The sequence below is a fragment of the Pezoporus flaviventris genome, unplaced genomic scaffold (genome assembly GCF_033815535.1).
Source record: "Pezoporus flaviventris isolate CSIRO_AGI_PZ_B2104156 unplaced genomic scaffold, CSIRO_AGI_Pfla_v1 ptg000027l, whole genome shotgun sequence".
Taxonomy (NCBI): domain Eukaryota; kingdom Metazoa; phylum Chordata; class Aves; order Psittaciformes; family Psittacidae; genus Pezoporus; species Pezoporus flaviventris.
Genome location: NW_026892575.1, coordinates 49,719 through 76,069, shown reverse-complemented (window position 1 = coordinate 76,069; position 26,351 = coordinate 49,719). Strand labels below are relative to the sequence as shown.

The 26,351-nt window shown below is 41.8% G+C and overlaps 1 protein-coding gene across 1 annotated transcript in view; it reads left to right on the top strand.

Moving 5' to 3' along the window:
* The window catches only part of VAT1L (vesicle amine transport 1 like), a 65,277-nt gene extending 45,834 nt beyond the window's left edge, over nt 1-19,443 (top strand). Inside the window, exons 8-9 of the mRNA XM_061458449.1 lie at nt 14,340-14,423; nt 16,417-19,443. Coding sequence (XP_061314433.1) covers nt 14,340-14,423; nt 16,417-16,515 — 183 coding nt within the window. The 3' untranslated portion in view covers nt 16,516-19,443. The remainder of the gene's footprint in view (nt 1-14,339; nt 14,424-16,416) is intronic.
* The last annotated feature ends 6,908 nt before the right edge of the window (nt 19,444-26,351 follow it).

The following is a 26,351-nucleotide window of genomic DNA, read 5'->3' as shown; positions in this document are numbered from 1 at the left end:
AAAATTCATGCTCTGCCAAGACTGGAGGAGTACTCAAAGTGCTGACCTGCCTGAAAACCATGTTTGAAGAATAATATTCCATTACAGAACATATGTTCAAGTAATTGAAGCCTGTTGAACACTACCATTATTCCTTTATCAACTGAGATTTTTATCCTCTCCCAGTACCTGTCATTCACATGCAACTTAGTGATGTCAGGGAAGTTACAGCAGTAGAACAGAGAGTGACATTTGTTCATATACACAGAATATTTCAGATTCTCCTCAAAGAGTAGCTGTCATACTGTGTGCTTTCCTTTCCAGCCTCTACTGAACCTCACAATAGCACTATGACATAGATTTTGGAGCTGTTTTGCACAGCACAAGCAAAAGATGATGCTGTTAGATCCCATGAGATAATCTGATTTACTCTTTTTTTCATTTCCAACCTATTTGTGAACCAAGGCTTCTAACTTTAAGTTCTAGCACATGCTAGGAGGGACATAGCTGTAAAAGGAAGACTTTGGGGTGATCTTTACAGTGCAGATTATGATGGATGAGGGGATCATTTCATGACTAGAGGGGAACAGTCTTGACATGTTGGCAGTCTTGGATATTTTCTGTGTGTAAATGGGACAAAAGGGGATTCTTTGAGATGATGTGTGAAAATAAACAGTAATATTGAACTTAAAAGTGTAGAACTAATGGGGGGGGAATTACAGTTGTAGATCAAAAAGTAAATTGATGCTCTGTTCCACTGTGACCATCTGGAGGTGAGGAACGTCTGCTTTATTTGGGTACTGATCACCTTTTTGACAGCACATGATGATACATCATTAGAACAATGGGTGAGTTTGACATATTACACTGATATAATTGAACTAATTTTGCTACTGGCTTGGATTAAATTTGTAACTTGTCATAAGATTCTTCAGCCTCTCATACTACAGACTAATTCACCAGACAGATGAATGAGATACCTTTATTGTAAAGACAAAACTTTTCGTATACCTCAGGGAAATTAAGATAAACCTCATTATCACCAGAGGGACCCAAGAAAAGAAAGTACAAGTCCTCAGCCACTGTCCAATAAACCTGTCTTAGCTGACAGTGGGGAATAAAGAAGTCATCTACAAAAATGGAACTCTACTCTGTAGATGACACTTTGTGCAATAAACTGCATTCAACCTCATGAAATTAACAGCTACTCTTCTAGTGCACCAGTGTCTTTTTTTTTCTGAAATAAATGTAAGATTTTACTAAAAAGATAAAATTCTGAGCTGAAAGATGAAACAAAAGATAAAATACTGAGCTGAACAGCTTCATGTCTGATGATGAAAGCATTAGGTTTTGACATTTCTACTAGGATGTTTTTCCATGGCATGTTGCCTTCATTGTTTCTCTCTACTAAACATTCATATTACTAACATGGGCCTAAAGCCCCTAATGTGTTATATTGGCTTAGCAAGCAGTTTAGTGTTCCAGCTGCACAGTCTCTTTATTTTCCTCCTGAGGTGGGCTCCTTGTAAGAGCCAAGTACAGAAATGGATCATTATGTTTAAAATAATATCCAAAGGCTTGAAAATAGCATCCATTTCTTAGGCAGGCTGCATTTATCTTTCACACTGTGGAATGGTGCAACAGATAATTTTGCATTTGAATTTTACTGTATTTATAAAGCAGTAGACTACTTTTGCTATATTCTAACAACAGAATGAACTTCCAGAGACAACTGAATGTCAGCAAGCATTTATGAATGCCTCAGTAGAGATTACTCTTGGCTCTTAGTTTCAAATGCAGAACAGCCAACAAATTAGTTTGAAGTAAAATGAGGAAACAGTTGGAGGCTTGACTATAGCAATACAAAGTTGGAGTGTAATTGTTTCAGGCATACATTATTTATAAAGGGTCAGACTTATGTCCAGGAAAACATCTCCGTTCAGAGGCTTCCCTTGTTCCTGTTTAGGAGCTCATCTTGTTCTGTAATGGCGATCCAAGGTTAAATCATAAGGTATCTTCTTTAAGGCACTGTTCTCCTCCTTTGTCTCACTTCAGTTGCAGGCTACAGCAAATTGAAGGATCCGTGCCAGTGCTAGCAAGACACTAGAGGTGGGGACCTGAAATGAATGGCTTCAGATGAAAAGCCAGACAACAAATCTGTCCCAGTTACTCATTTCACCTGGGGAAAACACAGGGCTAAAAACAAACAAGAAAAATCCAAGAACATAGGAAAAACTCTAGTACTAAGGCAGGCGTACAAGGTGCATTTCAGGGGAAAAAAAAACCAAAGTCTTTTAGTCAATTTAAAATGGACTGGTTTTACACACTTCCATCAAAAGCTGTGGAAAACCAATGTAATCATAAACTAGCTACAGATAATTCAAATATAATGGTATAATCTGATAGCATATGTTACTTGCTGTATTTGGAATATAGCTGGCTTTCATGATTTTAGATTTGCAGAAACCATTTGAGTAAAAAAAAATGTGTTGTGGCTGCAATTTTTAATTTCAGTATGAAAATATTTTTCCCAGTCTGAGTGGTTAAAGGTAATAGCATGCTTAATTTTGTGCCTTTTTACATAGTTTTCTCATCTAGAAATATATTGCAAATTAGTCAGGAGTGCTGACAGAGCACTTTGTTAAATTTATTAAGTAATTTAATATAATATAATGTAATTCCTTAGTTCCAGTATTAGTACATTAATAATAGTACTTTGCTATTATTGGTTCTTTACTATTGTAGAAATACTAGTAAGAAAATAAAATAATTTTTGCTTCTCTCTTTTTTTCTTTTATACAAGCTTGCACTTGCTTAATGAATCTTAAAAGAGGGTAAAATAGCCAAACTTCCTGATACTTTTGAGGAGTGCCTCAAGAGAGACACTATGGCAGTGTTGGAGAAGATTCAGTACAGCTATCAAAATTTATACGTTCAGAGAACACAGCTGTTGTGAAACCTCTTTTAGAACATTCTGTGACTGGTAACATGAAGGCATTTCTGCCCTTGCTGTCCTTCCAAGGTCTGTTGACACTAATTGTTGCTCTTCCCAGCGTGATGCACAATACAGATGGACAGAAATGGCTTGGATCCAAGGGAAGCTCCAAAATCCCAACTGTAACATCCCCTTAGGAAAATACACTTAGATAGGTCTTTTTGCAACAGGCCAGCTTTGTGATTTTTTTTTTAATCCTGTGTTTGTATCAAGGCTTCTGCAAAGAATTCTGTTGGTAGCATTGGTAGCATAACAACTTTCTAAAAGTTCAAATGTGTGTTAATAGACTAAAATTTTCCTAGTAATGCTAAAGCTGCTAAATTTTGCTCATAATACTAACACAGTGTGATGGTTCTATTCATTCCCAAATGAGCTGTATATATTTTATGTTCCTTGCCTCTCTGCCTGGGTCCAGCAGAGTGGTGTGAGGAAAGAGCTCGTTGAAGGCTCAGTACTTGGGGAATTATGATGAAAAATAAGTATTTGACTATTTCTGACAGGGTAAACATGACTTGTAAAGGACCTAGAGGTTCATTGCTTCTTTCTTTCTAAGATCATATGGTTTTGTTTTACAGATGACCTCATTATTGCATAGGCCATCTTAATTTCCAGATTCACTATTGTTGCTGAAAAACATTTGAATGAGGATATGTGATAAAATATCCTTGACTGTACAGTTTGCAGAGCTGAAAGGGATGGGAGAAATACACTTGTTCAAAATCTTCAGTTATAAAAGCATATTCCCTAGAGCAAACACAGATTCTTTCAAACTGAATTAGAAAGGTCCTTTGCCTGTGTTTGTTACCATTTTCCACTAGGCTGAGCAGATAGATGATTCTGCTCTAGAGTACGATTAAAAGCAGTATGTCACACTAAAATACGAATTAATGTAAGTGGGCTTGAGGGAAAGGGCAAACTTGGGATTCCTTTTCTTTCTCCTTTGCTATCGATTGTTTTCCTCCACTGCTGCCTAGAAGTACCTATGATGGATTCATGAGACAGTGCATGGCTGTACAGCTTTCTGGGTTGGTCTTGTTTTTCCGTAACTGGTCTGCCAACTTTCCTTGCATAAATAACACGGAAAGTGGAAGAATTTTCCAATTGTCCACTGACGTATAAAAATCTGAATCCACTACAGGGCTCTGTGATACGTAATTGTGCCAATTCTGTGCCTCTCAAGCTAAAATCTGTAGTTCAGTGTTAATTTAGACAGAAGCCCTCTAAGGGCTGAGCTATACTGAAAGCAAGCAAAAGCCAACAAATTTTTTTGTCCTTTATTCCAGTGGAAACTATATTAGTAAACATACTTCGCACTAATTACAGTGCAAGAGCTTTCTGCTGATGATACTCCAGAATATGAAGTTCAGTTAACTCGTTCATATAAACAAAAGTACATTGGGTCCATTTTCTTGGATTTGAGCTGAGAAATGCAAAAAAGCAACCAATATAGAATAATTGGGGAAAAGTACTATTCTGTAATAGGAGGGAAACCCTTTTGATCCTTGCTACTGGAAGGGATATTTATTTTGAATCAAACTTCAACCGATTCTGAGAAGCCTCAAATCTCACTGTACTACCAGTTAAGCCTGGTTCTGATTTTAACCAACTGCACAGTGATTCACTGTCTTCATTCATAACGTGCAAACGCTTGGGCAGAGACTCAGCAGAAGCTCCATACAACGCTCACTGAGAGCAGAATATATGCAGCACTTAAATGTTTGCATGAAAAGGAAATAATTTTATGTAGTCTGCATAGGACAACTTAAACCTTAACCATACTTGCATAGCAAAGAAGGTTTTTAGTGCTCTCTGCTCTCTATAGCATAAGAGGAAATGGTTTTAATATTCAGGCACCTTGGGAAACAAGTAGTTGCAGTCTTGGTTGAATAAGTGGACTGTTAGCAGCCATAAACATAAAAATTACTCATTTATGAAATGGTCTCTTAACTCAGAATGGCATTGCACTAGTACAGAATTTGACTAACTGGCAAATAACACTAAAATATACAGATGTGTCCTGGGTTTAGCAGTAGCAGTCATTTTTCTCCTTCTTAGTAGCTGGTGCAGTGCTGTGGTTTTGACTGTCAGCCTGGGAACAGCGCTGATAACACCGATGTTTTTAGTTGTTGCTCAGTAATGTTTACTCTGACCAAGGGCTTTCTGAGTCTCATGCTTTGCCAGGGAGTGGGGGAAGCTGGGAGGAAGCAGAGACAAGACACCTGACCCAAACTAGCCAAAGAGGTATTCCATACCACAGCACATCATGCCCCGTATATAAACTGGGGGCAGTTACCCGGAAGGGCTAGGTCACTGCTAGGGTCAGGCTCCATATCAATCGGCAGGTGGTGAGCGGTTGTATTCTCTTCCCTTATTATTTCCCTTATCATTATTATTATTGGTGGTAGCAGCAGTGATTTTGTGTTATACCTTAGTTACTGGACTGTTTTTATCTCAGCCTGTGGGAGTTACATTCTTTCCGTTCTCCTCTCCATCCCTCTGGGAGGGGGAGAAGGAAAGGGTTTAGGGGAGTGAGCAAGCGACTGTGTGGTTCTGAGTTACTGGCTGGGCTTAAACCACGACAGTTGTTTGTGGTGCCCAACATGGGGCACAAAGGGTTGAGATAATGACAGATCTGACCAGAGTGTGTCTAATCATATTTGTGATAAGCATTCATTGTTTCAGATTAATAGTCACTTGTCACAATGCTGATTTATTGGCTCTCAAAGTTGTTGCTCTTGACCTCAGAGTTTCAGGATGTTGTACCTCACTTACAGTTGGTATTTGCTGTGATAGTGTTTATTGGCTAGTTGCCTTGGGCTAAGGTTCTTGTTTCACTGTACTTCCTGGTAGTGATGTGTAATACAATAGACTCATTGATCATGAAACTGGCTTGCGTTCCCAGTGTGGTCATCACCTCTGTACTTTGGAAGGTATCTAATAGAAGTGTTTAGCACTTACACATCTTTTAAAAGACAGACTATGGACAATGTGGGCCCTCTCCGGAAGCTATCAGGAGAACTGGCTACCCTGGACTTGGAGAAGGCTGAGGTTCTTAATGACTTCTTTGCCTCAGTTTTCACTGGCAAAGGCTCTGACCACACCACCCAAGTCTTGGAAGGCAGACGCAGGGACTGTGAGAATGAAGACCTTGCGCCCACTGTAGGAGAGGATCTGGTTCAAGACTGTCTTAAGAACCTGAATGTGCACAAGTCCATGGGACCTGATGAAATCCATCCACGGGTCCTGAAGGAGCTGGCGAATGAAGTTGCTAAGCCGCTGGCCATCAAATTTGAAAAATCATGGCAGTCAGGTGAAGATCCCAACGACTGGAAAAAGGGAAATATAACCCCCATTTTCAAGAAGAGGAAAATGGATGACCCGGGGAATTACAGACCAGTCAGTCTCACCTCTGTGCCTGGCAAAATCTTGGAGCAGATTCTCCTGGAAGGCATGCAAAGGCACATGAAAAACAACAAGGTGCTTGGTGACAGCCAGCATGGCTTCACTAAGGGGAAATCCTGTCTGACCAATTTGGTGGCCTTCTATGATGGGGCTACAGAACTGATGGACAGGGGTAGAGCAGTTGATGTCATCTACCTGGACTTGTGCAAAGCGTTCAACACCATACCACATGACATCCTTGTCTCTGAATTGGAGAGACATCAATTTGATGGATGGACCACTCGGTGGATAAAGAACTGGCTGGATGGCCACACACAAAGAGTTGTGGTCAATGGCTCAATGTCCAGCTGGAGATCAGTAACGAGTGGTGTCCCTCAGGGATCGGTGTTGGGACCGGTCTTGTTCAACATCTTTGTCCCTGACATGGACAGTGGGATTGAGTGCGCCCTCAGCAAGTTTGCCGATGACACCAAGCTGTGTGGTTCGGTTGATAGGCTGGAGGGAAGGAATGCCATCCAGAGGGACCTTGACATGCTTGTGAGGTGGGCTGATGCCAACCTCATGAAGTTTAACCATGCCAGGTGCGAGGTCCTACACCTGGGTCAGAGCAATCCCAGGCCCAGCTACAGGTTGGGCAGGGAAGAGATTCAGAGCAGCCCTGCAGAGAAGGACTTGGGGGTGTTGGTTGATGAGAAAATGAACATGAGCCGGCTTCAGTGTGCGCTCACAGCCCAGAAAGCAACCGTATCCTGGGCTGCATCCAAAGGAGCGTGACCAGCAGGTCGAAGGAGGTGATCCTGCCCCTCTACTCTGCTCTTGTGAGCCCTCACCTGGAGTATTGTGTGCAGTTCTGGTGTCCTCAACATAAAAAGGACATGGAACTGTTGGAACAAGTCCAGAGGAGGCCACGAGGATGATCAGGGGACTGGAGCACCTCCCATGTGAAGACAGGCTGAGAAAGTTGGATCTGTTCAGCGTGGAGAAGAGAAGGCTGCATGGAGACCTCATAGCAGCCTTCCAGTATCTGAAGGGGGCTTATAAGGATGCTGGAGAGGGACTCTTCATTAGAGACTGTAGTGGTAGGACAAGGGGTAACGGGTTCAAACTTATACAGGGGAAGTTTAGATTGGAAGAAATTCTTTCCTGTAAGGGTGGTGAGGCACTGGAATGGGTTGCCCAGGGAGGTTTTGAATGCTCCATCCCTGGTGGTGTTCAAGGTTCGATTGGATAGAGCCTTTGATGACATGGTTTAGTGAGAGGTGTCCCTCTCACTAGAATGGAAGTAGATCATCTTAAGGTCCTTTCCAACCCTAACTATTTCATGATTCTGTGATCTTTTGTTTTCTCCTCAGGTGGTCAACCTATGACGAAGACATTCCCTTACGTTCCTAGCTCCCCCACCAGACTATTTACAGCATCATTTGAGAGTTCTGAGGGTTTTGAATGACCTTTGGGTACCCTTGAGAGCTGCCTGTTGATTGTGATGGGGATCACCATGTTGTAACACACACAGAGTGTGTTTTAGCAATGCCCATTTTATTTGATCTCAAAAGTTAAGCAGAGTTGGGTTTGGGTCTTGTCTAGGGTTAGACGATGATATAGGAGGACCAAGAGATTTTCCCCGAGGCTGGACAGTCATGAGTGGCAGCGTGTGTGGGATAGTATAGGCAAGTATCTAGGCCAGTGGGCCCCTCCAGTGCTTTGGAACTTCACCACTAAGCAAGTGCAAAATTCAGAAAAATTAGTAAAACACTTAAATGAGGTTTGTTGTCATTCTGGTCTTACCAGAGAGGGGCAAATCATGGCAATGTGCTGGGGCTTGTCCTATGCTTACAGAGCCCTGTTCAACACTATCCAGCACCTTCAAAAGGAAAAAAATGTCTCTGGATCTGAGCAACAGACAGCACAGCTACTTCAAGTACACCAGCTACACCAACCCCAGGGACAAGTACAGCAGCTACTCAAACTCTGATCGCAACAGACAGCGCAGCTGCTGGTGCTACTCAACCCCCAAGCGCAGCAGCTGCACCAACCCTGACAACAGATGCTGCAGGCACTCCAACCACAGTGATAATCACTGCAGCTAAACCAAAGGACCAATTTGTGCCACTTGTCGGTTGCTCCTGTATGCAAGAAGAAAAGCAAAAAGAGGCACAAAAAGCAACTTGTGCAGTGAAGAAGGATGCGCTTACTATACGGGACAGCATCTGATCAGGAGTTATTATTATATGAATCAGAGGAAGAAGAAGAAGAAGAAGAGGTGAATTCTTGACCCCGGGCCTCAACCAAGCTAATATGTGAAAAGATTTTACCTGTCAACCAGGGGAGCACATCATCACCTGGTTGCTTCGATGCTCGGCCAAGCAGCTTACGGTCACAATCTAGAAGGTAGGGAGGCCAAGCAGCTGGGATCACTTGCTAGCGAAGGGGGAATTGACAAAGCAATTGCAAAAGAGAAATGGTCCCTCAGCCTTTGGAGATGGCTCTTGGCAGCTGTGAAAGAAAGGTTTCCATACAAGGACAATGTTATGAGTTGTTCGGCCAAGTGGACTCCTCTAGAAAAAGGCATCCAGTCTCTGGGGGAATCAGCCATTGTAGAGATGATCTATTGCAGGCCAGATGCTGGAAATGCACCCATAGATCCAGATGAAGTCAAATGCACACGACCCATGTGGTGGATATTTACACAGAGTGCACCATTATCGTATGCCCGCTCATTGGCAGCAATAACCTGTAATGACATAGCACCACCAACAGTGGATGAAATGATTCATAAACTCCAAGAGTTCACAGACAATCTCACCCCTTTCATCATTTCAGCTGTGGAAAACTTTCTCAGGAGTTCAGACAATTGAGAGATGATCTATCCAATCTGTCCAGCTTCTCATGTGTAGCAACACACATCTCAGCTATTAACAAAAGGCATCCTACTGCTCGACAGAGAAGATATACGAGGTATATGCCATGGGCCACCCTGTGGTTTTACCTGTGGGATCATGGAGAACACATGATGAAATGGGATGGAAAACCTGCCTCAGCTCTGGAGGAACAGGTGCATGAATTGGAGAACAAAGGTCAAGTCTGATCATCCCATGAAAGCTGTGGCTTCAGTCTCTGCTGAGCAGGTTCCCAGATGGAGTGGAAGAGCTGATTTTACTCCAGCTCCTGTGATAAAAGAAGGCTAATCCCTGTCTACAAGATGTAAGTGACCAATATTGTGGTGACTATTAGAGGGGCCCTGCCACCAGCCAGATGGAGGTAGGGGACAACTGAATATACTGGGCTGTGTGAATAAGATGGCCTGACATATCAGTCCCACAGAAGTATAAGGCTCTAGCAGATACCGGTGCACAGTGTACCCTGATGCCATCAAGCTGTCAAGGTGTGGAACCCGTCTATATTTCTGGAGTGACAGGAGGATCCCAAGAGTTGACTGTGCTGGAGGCTGAAATCAGCCTGACTGGGAGGGAATGGCAAAAGCACCCTATTGTGACTGGTCCAGAGGCTCCATGCATTCTTGGCATAGACTACCTCAAGAGAGGGTACTTCAAAGACCCAAAAGGGTACTGGTGGGCTTTTGGTATTGCTGCTTTGGAGACTGAGGAAATTGAGCAGCTGTCCACCTTGCCTGGTCTCTCAGAGGATCCTTCTGCTGTGGGGTTGCTGAAAGTCAAAGAACAGCAAATGCCAGTCGCGACCACAACAGTGCACCGTCGGCAATATCGCACCAACCGAGACTCCCTGATTCCCATCCATCAGCTGATCCGTAGACTGGAGATCCAAGGAGTCATCAGCAGGACCCGCTCGCCCTTTAATAGCCCCATATGGCCAGTGCGAAAGTCTAATGGAGAATGGAGACTAACAGTAGACTATCGTGGCCTGAATGAAGTCACACCACCATTGAGTGCTGCCGTACCGGACATGCTAGAACTTCAGTATGAACTAGAGTCAAAGGCAGCCAAGTGGTATGCCACGACTGATATTGCCAATGCATTTTTCTCAATTCCTTTGGCAGCAGAGTGCAGGCCACAGTTTGCTTTTACTTGGAGGGGCGTCCAGTACACTTGGAATCCACTGCCCCAGGGTGGAAACACAGCCCTCCCATCTGCCATGGTAGGGGACTGCACTGGAACAGGGGCAAGCTCCAGAACACCTGCAATACATTAATGACATTATGGTGTGGGGTGATACAGCGGAAGAAGTCTTTGAGAAAGGGAGGAAAATAATCCAAGTCCTGCTGAAAGCCGGTTTTGCCATAAAACGGAGTAAGGTCAAGGGACCTGCACAGGAGATTCAATTTTGGGGAACGAAATGGCAAGATGAATGTCGCCAGATCTCCACGGATGTGATCAACAAGATAACAGCAATGTCTCCACCAACCAATAAGAAAGAAACGCAAGCTTTCTTGGGTGCAGTGGGGTTCTGGAGAATGTACATCCCAAATTACAGTTCAGTTGTAAGCCCTCTCTATCATGTGACCCAGAAGAAGAATGATTTTGACCACCAGATGGCTGGAAACGTACGCTGTGCCCCACGCCACTGCCTGGAACACTATCCTGGGCCTTCAGAAACAAATCTTGTGGTGATGCGGCACCCTAGAGAGAACTGAGTCAGACAATGGGACTCATTTCCAGAGCAACCTTATAGACGCTTGGGCCAAGGAGCATGGCATTGAGTGGGTATATCACATCCGCTACCATGCACCAGCCTCTGGGAAAATCTACACTGAGAGCAATGGGTGACGGGACTTTCAGACATCGGGATACACACTTACCAAAGGCCACCTGGTTGGTCAACACCAGAGGATCTGCCAACAGGGCTGGCCCAGCCCAGTCAGAACTTTTACATACTGTAGAGGGGGATAAAGTTCCTGTGGTGCACATAAAGAATTTGCTGGGGAAGACAGTCTGGGTTATTCCTGCTTCAGGTAAAGGCAAACCCACTCGTGGGATTGCTTTTGCTCAGGGACCTGGATATACTTGGGTAATGTGGGAAGATGGGGAAGTCCGATGTGTACTTCAAGGGGATTTGATTTTGGGGGAAAACAGCCAATGAACTCAATTATATGCTGTTGCCTGCTGTGTAGCACTTTTATAGCCCAGCAGGTAGATGTCATCAGGCCACCAGCGCCTGGCCCTGACTTCCCTCTGACTATCATCCCAACAGAGAATGACGAAACCAGACAAGATCAGCAGTGACCTGACAAATTCTGTGGGGTCAGCGGCAGGCACCAATCCAACACTGCACACAGCCTCTCCTGCTCTGAAAGACTGTTACAAGAGATGGAGCCTGATATCATGGACCGAATGAACTCAGCAGCTTTATAGGGATTAGTCCATGCACTAAGGAATGATATCTCTCTTTGTGAGTGTGTGGATGTACATATATATATATGAGATGAGAGTGATGGCATATTGAAAAATGTGTGATCTGAGCATGACATGAATGGTATGGAAAAAGGGGGGTGGATACTGTCCTGGGTTCAGCAGCAGCAGTCATTTTTCTCCTTCTTAGTAGCTGGTGCAGTGCTGTGGTTTTGACTGTCAGCCTGGGAACAGTGCTGATAACACCAGTGTTTTTAGTTGTTGCTCAGTAATGTTTACTCTGACCAAGGACTTTCTGAGTCTCATGCTCTGCCAGGGAGGTGGGGAAGCTGGGAGGAAGCAGAGACAGGACACCTGACCCAAACTAACCAAAGAGGTATTCCATGCACGTCATGCCCAGTATAGAAACTGGGGGCAGTTACCCGGAAGGCCTAGATCACTGCTCGAGTTTCGCTGAGTATCAGTCAGTCGGTGGTGAGCGGTTTTATTCTCTCCCCTTGTTATTTCCCTTATCATTATTATTATTGGTGGTAGCAGCAGTGATTTGTGTTATACCTTAGTTACTGGACTGTTCTTACCTCAGCCTGTGGGAGTTACATTCTTTCCATTCTCCTCCCCATCCTCTGGGAGGGGGAGAAGGAAGGGGTTGGGGAAGTGAGCGAGCAGCTGCGTTGTTCTGAGTTACCAGCTGGGCTTAAACTGTGACAAGATGTTATATCAGCTCTTCAAACCTTTTTTCAGAATTTTAATATATTTTAATAGCTCCTTCTGGATTCCATAGCCACTATTATTGTTTCAAGTTTTATTGTTCCCTTTGCCTCTGCCTGCTGTTTGCATTTACAAGCTACTTACAAGTGTCCTGGAAACACCTCCTGAACCTTTCTCCAGAGTCTTACATTTGATACTGTGCATGTAAAATGCAGGGAAAGCACATTTTCTCAAATTCGCGTTGCTTAATGTGATATGATGCAAATTAAAATGAAAGTTGCATCCGCTGCTTTCCACATGAAGTTCTGGTAATAACTTTCAGTGGACAGGCAAGTGTGTTCGCTGATTTCTCCAATTATGCCACATACAGGTTGGTTATTTATGCTGTGCTCTAGACTCCTAAAACCTTGATTTTGGCTAATAAGAGTAATAAAAAGTAATAGAGCTGCTGCTTCTTCAGGGTCTTTTTTGGATATTCTTAAAAGAATATTGTCCATTGTGCAGAACAAGTCTTACAGAATAGTTAGGTATTGTTTATACTGTAAGGGAAATTCATAAATTAGAGGTCAACATTCTATCCAGTGTCAGACTGTGTTTTCTGAGGTTAATTTGCAGTAATGCCCTAACTTAGGTAGTCACTGTGGTTTCCAATCCATTTTCTCTTCTGTTCTAACGTTTTTTTAAGTCAAGTCTGGTGTTTACTAATTGAAGGAACCACTTTGCAAAATTAAGGTTGTAATACTAGGTTCACTGCAGTCGGCTTTCAAAATAAGGCTAACAGATGGTAAAGACATTTTGTGCACAGCATCCATTAAATTTAATTGGAAGTTGAAATCTGTGTTTACTTAGTATCTTTAAAAATCTCATACCTCCTTCTGTGTTAGACATTCAGTAATTGTCTTAGGTGTCTGGACCCCAATCAGGCTTTTAAATATATTGTGGGACCCACTTGTTCCCAAGTCAGCATATAGTTTCAAACTTCTGTACCATTATTCTTAAAATATTCAATAGAACTATGTCACAGATGGTAGATCCTGTTAACATAAAACTGTTTCTTGTCTCAACAAACCCTGTTATGCCAGCAAAAATTAGTGATCTGAGACAGTACTTTTTCAGTTCCTGAAGTTTCCCACCATGAAAGTGAGGGAAGTCTTGACATCTTCCAGTTTTCAGTGATTTAATGCTGGTCTGCATGCTGCACCCTGAACGTTCATTGCAATGCACACACTATTTCAATTCATCAACACTGAGCTCTCATGAGTTTTGAAATGTCATACATCAAAATAAACTCCTCTCCACTGCACTAGTAAGAAGTTTTTGTTCCTTTCTTGCATGTGCTAATTGCAGCCAGCTGTTAAATGTCTAGTCTTAGTGGTATCTGTAGGACACTACTTATTTAAAATGAAACAAAAAGGTGGAAAAAAGAAGGAAAGAAATGCGCCATTGCATTGCATTAATCACAGCCACTGCCTGGGTATGACATTCCCTCTATAGGAATGAAAAAGTAATGAATGGGAAATTATCAAAGGTCAATTAGAGAAACATTTCATACTTTCAGTGAAAGTAGTGTTTGTGGATAAATACTGTGCAAGGAGAAAATCTAATGAGCAACCTCTAAGGTTTAACTCCCTGAGCCTGTATTTCTCTCTTCACCTCAGCTAATCATTACTTTTGTACTCCATTAACATTATATATGTGTCATGCTATTCAGAAACTGTCGTCAAGACTCATATCCCATTTTGACAGATACAATGCAAAAATCAGGCCTTACAAATTGTCTGAAAAATGTGTAACTATTAATTTTGTTTCAAGCAGCTGTTTGAATGACCTTGCACATAACATGCCTTAAATATTGCTGGTTTTGGAAGGAAGGAGTTCAGGATTCTCTTAGTCTGTACCTGAAAATTATCAATAGCTTATCTGTCTTTCAGGTGAAGGAAGCCATGCAGAGAATCCATGACCGAGGAAACATAGGGAAACTAATTCTGGATGTGGAGAAAACACCCACTCCTCTGGTGAGAGCAAAGCACTATGTACATGGTGTACAGTCACAGAGGTTAAAACATGGTGGGGACTTTTGGAGACATGTCCCATATGATTTTGGTTGTATACTGTTTTCTTCTAAATCCACAGCACCTAAATACAACCAATATTAATAATTTATATACTTAACACAAAGTGAAATGCAACTGTCATTCCTAGAGTCCCATAAGTCACTTTTCTGTACTGAATGGCTATCTGCCTCTGTGAAACATGTCAAGTGTTAGATCAGGATGAAACCGCTACATCTATTTCTGTCCCTGTGATAGGAAACAAATAGACATTTCACGTAGTGCAAAATTCCTGTATTGATAAGTGAATTGAACAGAAAAAAGACACAGTCAGTATTACTGCAGTATACAAATGCAGAAGTGCTGATTCCCTCACATAACTCAGAGTATAGTTTTGGTAGAAATGTCTTGTAATTTTTTATAATATATGAAGAAGCACAGTATATAAATACTCCCTTCTAGAAATGGTCTGAAGGAAGATAGTTGTGCTGGAGCTCTGATCCACTGCATTTGGAGCACTTGACATGGCACTGAAACATTAGAGAGCAGTAGTAAAAGGAAGTCAGACTCATGCCTACACATTCACTGATGATGTAGGGAAGAACAGTAAAGGAGATAATGAAAATCTGACTTCAGATCAATAATGATGTCTGAAGTTTGCTTTCAGACTCGGGATAGCTTCTGTTTCAAAGGAACAGAAAAGAACCTGGAATTACAGTTAAGCTTTTAGTTGTGCTTCCTCTGAAACTGGCCCCAGAAATCGTACAAAATCATTGCAAGGGAAAAGAAAGCTTCTGGGACCTCACATGCGGAAACTGGGCATTATTTTGCAGCTGAATCGTATCCGGAAACTGTAAACAAGAATCCGTAACGCAACATTAACACATTTATTCCACCTGTTCTCTTGATACTGTATATTCACAATAGCCATTGGTTAAAAGGTGAGAACAAATTTGATGCACTTTCATGCAAGTGTGTTGATTCAAAAATGTGGGTAACTTCAGACCATTGCTTTTCTCCATTAAAATCAGGTTGTGTTTATTTCCAGCAGAGACTAGTAACCAAACAGGAAACATACAATGTCACTGCATTTCTCTTTAAAAAGTAAATGGGACATTTGCTTAGTTGGTTTTGAAACAGTTATAAGCTAATACAGGAATCTTATTGTGTCCTAAAACAGGTAATGTTGGTGTATAAGAGAATTCAGTCATACTAATCTATGCTGTTAAACATTACCACCTGTCCAGTTTACACTCTGGTTGTGCCTCCAGAGACAGCATGAAGTACAGGAGAGTTTTGCACCTTTACACAGCTTATAATAAATATTCATCACATGTGAAAAAACACAACGCACTCCTTAAATACTGTCCTGAACTACAAGTTTCTGCAACTGCTTAGTACCTGTATAGGCATCTTCAATAAAACCACAGACATGCAGTTTCTACCTACTCCCATACGATCCAAAATTTGCACTGCCATGGGTATATTGAGCCAGCATCTACAGATCCACTGCTCTGGGTTTTCATGGCACTGTGCCTTCATGTGGGGCTAGATCCCATCCATTAGCTGGCATTAAAGAGCAGTGTTACTGAAAGAGCGGATGCAGGCATTGAAACCAGAGGTCTGACACATTCTGTGAACTTCCTACACAGTTGTATTTCCTATGCCAGACCCTCAATATAAGTACAAGTGCGCAGATCTACTTGTGCAATTGTCCTGCAGAGCAGCTTTCTGTTACATAAATTCAGCTGTGAGCAGTGGGGGAATAGCTTACAATTTTAGCTGGAAGTGGTGTAGTGGCCAACAAAAGTTTTACACAAGCAGAATGTTTATTTTCATGTTGCAGCCATAGCTTCTTTCATTTTTAAAGTCACTCTTTCAAATGAATCAAACTGAAATGAGAATGAATGAACCAGTGTGAAAAGTGCTCAGATGTCTGTCATCTTTCATCCTACAGATGGCCAATGACAGCACAGAGACAAGTGAGGCTGGAGAAGAAGAAGAAGACCATGAAGGGGATAATGAGAACAAAGAGCGCATGCCATTCATCCAGTAACAGCCAGAGGTGGTGGAAGCAGACAGATTGGGGAAGTAGAAGGGAACAAGTCTGGGAAATTATTCTGTGCATCAGTGAACAAATGCTGTAGTACAGTGTGTGTTGTATTTGTCTGCAGTCAGCTGAGCTATGAGCTGTTGATCATTGTTGTTTTGAACTCAAGTGCCATTCTCATCCAGTGCAGTATTATGACATTCCTGTGTAATACCAATTTCCCTGTAGGAGTCCCATGGATTTTTCTGTTCTGGTTTAAAAGTCTTATTAACTTACTGTGTAATTTTAGATGGGCATCCTTCTCATGCAAATTCCAATGTTTTGTGTAAGGTTATTTGGGAAGTTTTGGCTTTTTTTCCGCAAGTTGGAAAAAGTAACAAAAAGAAATTACCCACTTGCTGTCTGGGAGATTATAGTAACTGGAGGGAGGATTTTATGTTTGAGGATTTTCAGTGTTAAAATAGTTTTCCTTTTATGAACCACAGATGAAAGTTGCAAAGAAGAGGTTTCATTTTCCTCAGTCATGCTTTATCATGTCTTAAGCAATCCTATCTTCATTTTCAAAAATATCTCATTTAGAATTGTGGAATCTGAAATTGGGCAAGAAACCATTAATTGAGAGACTTTAATTCATATTGCATAATCACGTTAGTCATCAGCACTAGTAATTAAATACTTCATTCTGAGTGCCAACTTGTCATGCTTTCCTGTTGATCTGAGCCATCACCCCGTACGTTACAGGCAAAGAAAAAGGACAGCGAGCCACTATTTTTAGACCCAGAACTTTAATTGCTTGTAGCGATTGGTATTGTTATTGACAGATCAACATCTTTTGCCAAGGGCACACTGACTCTTCTGTGCCCAAAATACAAACCAATTTTAAATCTCATTTTTAAATCATACTGGTAAGGATTACTCATCAGTATGGGGAAAGAACTGCTCTGAAATTGCTAATGTGTTGATTAACTATCAAGCTGGAGCTGAGCTCCTACAGAATTAGGAGCTGTTAAAAATGAGTTTTAGGCCTTAATCCCATCAGAAATTATGCACAGGGATAACCTTATCTAGATAAGTAATTCCATCAGAAGCTCTGCTCCATATGTAAGTTATGTTTGTAATTATTTGCAAGCAAGTATTCAAAGACCAGCTAGTCTTATCTACCTCCCACTAGTGGAAACTATATATCATGACAAAAGTGAATCTTTTTTCCATGTCATTCACCTATCAAAGCAGCAGCTACTTAGGTCCTCAATTGTTTTGTTAAAGCAATTCTAAAATGACTGCAGTCACCTACGGTAGAAACAGGAATGTCAGAGATCTTATTTAATGCCATGTATCTTTCTTTGAATTATTTGTTTTCTTCTTCTTTCAAAAGAAAGTATTTTCCCAGGCACGGTTAGTTGTTCACCTAAATCTAGAAGTGTCCTGTAGTGATAGAAGTTAAAAACTAATACAGAAAAGTGGAGCAGGAGGGCTCCTGAGGCTTTTCTTAAAGTGATAAGACCTGTGGGTCTGGATGACTTTTAGGTGTGATTTAAAGAAGGGTCTTGTTTTTTCTGTTTGTTTCATCTTCTCGAGTATTAATGTCCATCTCCTTACACTGTACTCATAAAGTTGCTGTTCTAATACCAGATAATTGTGCAGAATGTTCGTCCAGAAGGATTTTCCCTTGGGTTAAACTCAGAAATATTGAGAAGAAATAACTGTGGAGAAAAATGCCAAAAGAGCTTTTGAAACATTAACTGAACCAGAACTTTAGTTTTCTCTAGATGTTGATACAGAACTTCACTATAATTGATTTCTTTTCAACTTGAACTTGCTTGCACTTCCAGTGCCATATCAGGCCCAAACAGGACTTTCATTCACAGAAAAAAATGCATATTCGGTGAGAGTTTCCATGTGTTGGGCTTGACAGTTGGGCTTTTAAGAAAGACCATTAAGTTTTCACGACTCATAAGCTAACAATGGTAGGAAACATGGCCAGTTTTGTTTTGCAGCTAGTGTAATTATGTCCTGCAACAAACCTTAACATAACTAGAAATTTTGATTTGACGCCAAAGTGAGCAATATTGCTGGTGACCTTAGAGCTGGCAGTAAAGTGGCATTCTCAAGGCCTTAAATTAGTAGGGCAAGCAGAATAGCAAATCCATTCTTCTGTTGTAAACTGTGTTATAGTTGGCTCTACACTTACATTACCCTTTGAGAGAAATTAAGATGGGTGATCTTGGACATGGCCACAGACACCATAGAGACAACAGTCAGGTGAAATCATTTTTGCTAGTTCTTTCTGGTTTTGTTAGCAAGGCAAGAATACTCTTCATGCTGTTCCATACCAATGATAGGGCCATTTTCTGATCAGTAGAATGTCAGTTAATTGCAGTGAGTACAAAGGAATACTTCTGGATCTACCCAAGTGCAACACAGATAAGCACTACCATCATCAACCTAAACTCTACTCTGTCTTTTACTGGTATAAACATGGCATATGTGAAGGTTACTACTGAAATGAATGGAAATTTTCCAGGTGTCTGTTCTAGAAGTAGGATTTGTGCTAGCAGAATTTGGCCCACAAGTCCTAAGTACCTTTTAGAATACCACAAACAGTAGTATCGCATCTGAAGTGATAGAGGGCACACTATCCAAAATGATGATGCTGAGACTTGTTACTGAGACAGCAAATGAAGGTTTGTGCTTACTACTGACAGTGTTTTTCAACAACTCGTAAGACAATTGGATCATTTCTTGAAGTGAAACAAATTATTTCTCAATTTGCCTTAAAGGAACTGTGAAAGCTTTTCTTTAACTTAAGCCTGATTGAAGTGAACTGAAACACTGTTTAATTGTATTTGTTGCTTTAGAGCTTCTGTTATATTGTGCCTACAAAGCAAATTATGTTTACATAAAAATATAAATAAAATATGGAGCATAGCATTACCCTTGTCTTACGTGTTTTATTCTAATATTATGGTCACATTAGGGAGCTCACTTGGAATTGGTTGAGAGGAAAATTTGAGGTCTTATTTTCCATTTTTGTCATTGAGGAATATACACATTTTTAGTTGTTTTTGTTACAGAGTACAGCAAGGTTAATAAAATGGCTAAGTGTGCTACTTTGCAGAACATTATCGATATAAAATGATAAAAAATGGTGGATGTTACAGTCTAAGAAATTGAAAACATTGTATAAGCACCATTCATGAAGTGTTCAGAGAGGTGCACTTTTTACAGATAGAAACTGTTTTCCAGAATTAGAGCACTCAGATTGTACTGGGAGATGAGTTGACTCACAAGTTACCCTCAGAGAGGCAGTTCCTTGCAGAAATGAAGACACTTTAAGGGAATAATCTTAAAATAGCATCCAAAACAGCCACCATCAAATTAGCTAATAATAGAAAGCAGGAGGACATGACTGAATAAAATCCCACTTTCCCTAGGCCTTGATCTTAGCTCAAGGATGCAAGGAGGCTTGCCCCTTTTCTGTCAAAGAACTGCTTACAGCTACCAAACCTTACAGTTCATCTCAAGCCTGTATTTGAGTACATGGCTTTAGAGGTCTCCCTGCACGAAGGAAGAAATTATTCAAGGCACTTTAGTTTAATATCTAAACAAAGAGGAAATATTTGTTTTGGTTCATTCTAGTTAAGCAGGACTTGTTCTAAAGCCTGCAATGTCCCTGGAAAATGTCACTTCAGTAGTCACAGCATCTGCTCTATAATCTAAAAGCTCATATGAACACTAGGCTGATTGTGAAGAGGAGAAGAATAAATTTCTGCCCTTTGTTTTCAAGTCTTAAATAATGATCAGTGCATTGCTAATCACAAGGTCAGGATAAGGCTGAAAGGAAATAGCCATAGCCTTTTGCAAACTCTCTGTGATTACAAGTAAAGCTTTGCTTTTTATCAGCTTTCCCACTGGGCCATTTACACTCTACTGTCATACCATCTCACACACAGAGGCTGCTACCGGGCAAGCAGTGATGCTGAAGGATGCCTTTCTGTGTCATCTGACCAGATAAAATACAAAATCATCCTAGGATTGAAAGTAAACCCGAGTCTCATCTCATCCTCCATTTAGTGCTTCCCCTCTCACTTTCTATGAGCTTAGTGATTAATCTTAGCTGTTTTTTGTCAGGAAAGATTCTTCTAGTATGTCCATGATTGCCAGCACACAATATGCTTCAAACCTCCATCTCCTAGAGAACCATGCAGGAGTTTATCCCCCTGGCAGCACCCAAGTCCCTTAGTGTGAGCTAGTGTTTTGTTTCACTGCAGAAAGAACCAGAGCAATCAGCACACTATAATTGCTGCCTGAATCAAAGTACCTTTTTTCCAAGTAATTTGTAACATCTAGGCAAACAACCTGATGTTCTCCTTGGAGAGAACAGGTTAGAGTATAAATGCAAATGTAGCTTTATCGCCTCAGACTGAGCTGTTGAGCTGATTGATTATGCTCGATTGATCCTAACTAAGCCATTCCTTTCATGTTTATCTGGCCTATGTCTGTCACATACTCTAGCAGCAAATGGCATGGTTTTCTATACATTGCCTTAGTCTTTGCTGTTTGTAACAATGCCATGTCGGGCGCTGCACCACCAGTATGCTGTGCAGGAACTAGAAACTGGTGTGAGAACAGCGCAGATGATGAGGAGCTGGAGGATGAATGTATGAAAAGAAATGATTCATATCTCTGTCCAAGGGTAACAACTGAGTAGAATTTGCAGCATGTTATCTGTCGATTTATTTCTACGCTTGAAGGGGAAGGTGTGGGGTGGTTTGGGGTTTATTCGCTGCTCAGTCTGTTGCACTCCTGTGTGACAGCCTGTCATAGCTTGAGCCCAGCTGGCAGCTAGGTACCACACAGCCACTCGCTCATTCCCCTCTCCAGGGGGATGGGGAGGAGACTCAGAAAAAAAAGGCAAAAACCCTGAGCTGAGATAAGAAAACTTAAATAATTGAAATAAAAATAAAATATAATAATTATTACTATTATTATTACTATTATTATTATTGGAAAGAGATACCTTTCCTATATTATTGTAGGAAACAAACTCCTTTTATTATTATAGGAAAGAGATCACCTAAGTGATGCACAGTACAACTACTCAACACTCACTGATCAATACCCAATCCCAAGCAGTAATCATCCCCCCCACCCCTGCCCCAGCCAACTTCCCCCAGTTTCTATACAGGACATGACATGCTGTGGTATAGCATACCCCTTTGGCTAGTTTGGGTCAGCTGTGCTCCCTCCTGACTTCTTGTGCCCCTCCTCACTGACGAGGCATGAGAGACTGAAAAGTCCTTGATCAGGGTAAGCATTACTTAGCAACAAGTAAAACTTTGGTGTGTTATCAGCATCATTCTTAAGCTAAATCCAAAACACAGCACTGCACCAGCTACTAGGAGGAAAACGAACTCCATCCCAGCCGAAACCAGGGCACGAGCCTAGCTATATGACACTTAAGGCCAGTTCCATACAAAATCATTAATATAACTTGCACTTTTTAAAAATAAATTAACACAAAGAATTAAAAAGATTGTGTTTGTGTACTTTTATAGGCAAAATTCAAAGTTTAGGAACAGCAGCTGCCAGCTACACAAAGGGGAAGAGGGTGGTGGTTTGGGTGGATGAGGTCTGTGACTGAGGGTGTGCTGCAGGGGTGAGGGCCTGCTTGTTTTTCCTTCTGAGACTATGAGGGATTTGATCTGTCCGGAAAAGCTTTTCTTGCTTAGTGACCGTGCTGAAGTACTGCAATTAGTACAAAAGACCTAGGAAAAACAGCGAAGGAAAACCTGTTCTGCTGAGGGGCTGGGGAATAGGAGTTGAGTGCATCTCTGGGGGCAGGTTTGCTCTTACAGCTGCAGCTGTGACGTATTTGTGCCATCCATACCCACAGCTCCTGCAAGCTGCTATGCCCACCAGGCACAGGGGCTCTCTGCTGGTCCTGGGTCCAAGCCCTGGCTGTCATCAATCAGCCTCCTGCTACCTGCAGCCCTGCTGGAAGCAGCTCTGCCTCTCCATGTGCCAGAACTGGAAACGTGCTGCGTTCTGCCAGACATTAGCTGTGTCCCTGCCAAACGTCATTTTCCTGATAAGCCACAGGTTCCTCTACAAATCATTTTGTGCTCTTCTGCTGGGTAATCTTTGTAAATGCATTTCCCACATGGGGAGATGTGTTTCACTATATAGTGCAGCAGTAAATGATGCAGCACCTTAGCTGACCTAAAAGAACAGAGTGAGACAGCAAAGACGTTAGATGCATTATTCATAAGGATTGTTGTACTTTCCCTGGAACAGCTAGCCCTTGGGCTGGCCAGGTGATAAGCTAACATCCAAACAATACTTGTAAAGGCCGGTGGCTGAAGTTAGCTGTGTGTGATACAGGAATCATGTGGCCTGGGGGATGTGTCAGGTAAGTGATGCTTTCCCAAGGCTTCTAGGAGGAAACATTTCTTTTGTTGCCAACACAGAAGAAAGATGATGACAAGTGAAGTGTTTTTCTTCTCTAAATTGGTTTGCCTTGGCAGATAATTTTTCTCTTTCTCTGCTACTGTTTTTTCCCTTCTAGTGTCTGCATTTTAGATTAGGATTATTTTCCCATAGTAAAAAAAAAAACAACAAACAAAACAACAAGAGCAACAAAAAAAACAGAAAAAACAAACAAACAAACAACAACCCCAAGTCTCCTGTGACTTGCAGAATATCTCACTGGTTGCATAAACACATCCCTTTGAGTTCTTGGACCATTTTTATTGCAGACAGGAAAAATGAAATTGAGTGACTTGCCATAATACTGCCAATTGGTTTAAGGACTAACAGTTCCCTAGCATTTAATTCTCCACTTACTAAAGGAATCCTGATTAAACTTAGCAGCTGAGCTGGAAGTTCTGTCTCTCAAATCATATCTGCTCCAAAGCAAAGGAGATGCACAGAACCTTATGCTGAATGCCCTCAGCAGAGACCCTGTCAGCAAAGCCCCATAGGAATACATGCAGTTGAGAGACAATAGTCTGGAGTTTTCCTTGCTTTCTCATCAGATGGGGTAGCTCAGAGCCTGAACCAACATTGTATTTGGCCATTATAAGCATTTTCTACATTTTCTTGATTACCCTCTCCATGCATATCTGAGTAATTGCCTCAGTGCTGTTCCCAGGCTGAAAGTCAAAACACAGCACTACACCAGCTACTAAGAAGGGGAAAAATGACTGCTACTGCTGAACCCAGGAAATAGGGCATCACAGGAAAAAGAGCAACCTGGATCCCCAAACCCAGCCTTTTCCAGCAAGCAGTGCCAGGATTCAAATGAGACTGCAGATCCAGATGTTCTGGCTCATCCTCACCTCATGGATGGAAGTAGGATTGCTCCATCTGAGGATCAGATGGGAAAGGGTTTGCACTAGGCTGTAAAAATAAAGGCCGTAATAATGTCTGATTGCCAAGTGTTGTTGGACCTGTACATCAGTGGTGTGTGCATGCAGTGTGTCACGAGAGAGAGGCAGTACTCAGGGACTCAGAACAGGCATGTGACAGGATTTGCAGAGGGAGTTATTCTTAATGTCTCACTTGACTGATATGTCTGCAACCGCACACCTAAGCATATGAGACACAATCGGCTGTGCTGTGAGATGCTTGCTGTAACCGATTCTCACTGTTCATGTATTACATGTTAGTCTCATTTCAGTATTGACTTTCTTGCAGCACATTCCCTGGCATTGTAGGTTAATTTAATAAAGCATACATAATATGATTCATATGAGATTTTTGATCTGCATTTTGTTCAACATGTCAGAGATGTCTGAAGATATTATATGGTGTTCTGTTTGCTAATCATCAAGAAAAACAGGATAATAAAAGGATAATTGTTGCAAGCTTCCTTCCTTATTCCCATTAAGATGGTAAAACTCAGACTGGAATCTCACAGGATGTTTACCACTGGCTTTGATAGGGATAACATGAAACTGATTGGTCCTCTAAATGAAACTAATCTTAGCTGCAGTATTAAAAATTCAGGCGGTAATATTTATATCCACACAGTAGCTTATTTGGTGGGGAAAAACACACAGGATTCTTATTTTTTTCATCTTTACTCAATTCTCAGTGTTAAGATGCACTATATACATTGCCAAACCCAATTATCTTTCTTGAGGGTTCAGTATTGGGTTATGCTGGTTTTACGGAGCTACCGGAGCAAGTAAACGAAGTACAAAATGGGAAATCCTTGCACAGAGCATAGAGCTACTCCTCTGCATTTGCAGCTGTGCTGCTTCTGATGCTGCAGGGGACTCTGCCACTGGAAGCATGCAAAGGCCAGCCAAACTCCTGCACTGAGTGACAGATTGTATAACCTTGGATCTGCAAAACAAGCACTTGCCTTACAGGCTCTGCACTGACAGATGAATTTGCTACCTTTTCTTTAAAACAGCTGCTTTGTTTCCTGGTCATATCAGATCTCTTGCAAAGGGACTGCCTATTCATTGCTTGCAACCTGGAGAGCAGCTATCTCAAGAATCAGTGTGCAGCATCTAATTCCTCAAACTAATGGAGACCCATGCTGTTAAGTCTCTCTAACAGCATGAGGCACTGTGCAAACCTGACAGCGCATATCGGGAAGCAGTCATGCCACCTCAGCAGGCTGACCTCAGATCCACTGCTGCACAAGTATTACTGGGTCACTTGTGTATGTCCAGCTTTCGTGACCCGGTATCAATTTTCCTCTGCATGGGGAGATGGTCCCAGACTGTTTTGCCATTAGTTATCAAAGAAAGAGCAAAGACTGCTTGCCTTCTGCAGGCAAAAGTGTGTTGGCTTTAGGCAAGGATTTAACTCACAAGAACTTCCCCTTCCCCATTTCTGTGGGCTGAGAGCCTTCAGAAACATGCAAGTCAGTTGAGGAAGGGAGAACACAGGGCTTGATAAAGCCGTAAAAAAAGGAGCTCTCTCCATTGTTTGACTGCTCAGCAGTTGTGAGAGGGCAGAAACCATGGCACAGGCCTGCAAACAGCCTGAGCTTGCCAGCACTGCACTACAGGGCAAGGAGCAAAGTAAAGCCTAAGACTTGGCAGGTCCACATTAGCAACCAGCCTCCACATCAGTGTGGAACTTGGCACTACAGGAATGGGTATGACAGCTGCAAACAAGATTTGTCCTGTGACTGCAGAGGCACCAAACATGAACATGGGCAGTGAACGTCAAAGCCAGGAAAATCTAACCTGTTCATTCTCTGACTGCAATAAGGTGGTATCAAACACATGTACTTCTGAGATTTAAAGATCTTAAAGATTAATCAGACAATCTAATCAGTCAAATGCCCATGTAACTTGTGAAAACATGTTATATGAAGCTGATTTAATCCAGGCAGAGCCCATAGCATTATTTTAGGACACAAAATTGACAAAGCCAGGACAAAAATAATCTCCCATTTTTTTTTGAAACCTCAATTGTACAAAAATATTTGACCTGGTGGATGTCCATCTGCAACTGTTCTTCCTACAATAATGCATCATCTAGAAAATGTATAATCAGACTGAACCTGATCCTCTACTGGGTAACACTGGTGTAAGACCGTACAGTAGAGTGGATTTACTGTCCTGGGTTCAGCAGTAGCAGTCGTTTTTCTCCTTCTTAGTAGCTGGTGCAGCGCTGTGTTTTTGACTGTCAGCCTGGAAACAGCGCTGATAACAGGGATGTTTTTAATTGTTGCTAAGTAATGTTTACCCCAGTCAAGGACTTTACAGCCTCATGCTCTGCCAGGGAGGAGGGGAAGCCAGGAGGAAGCAGAGACAGGACACCTGACCTAAACTGACCAAAGAGGTATTCCATACCGCACCACATCATGCCCAGTA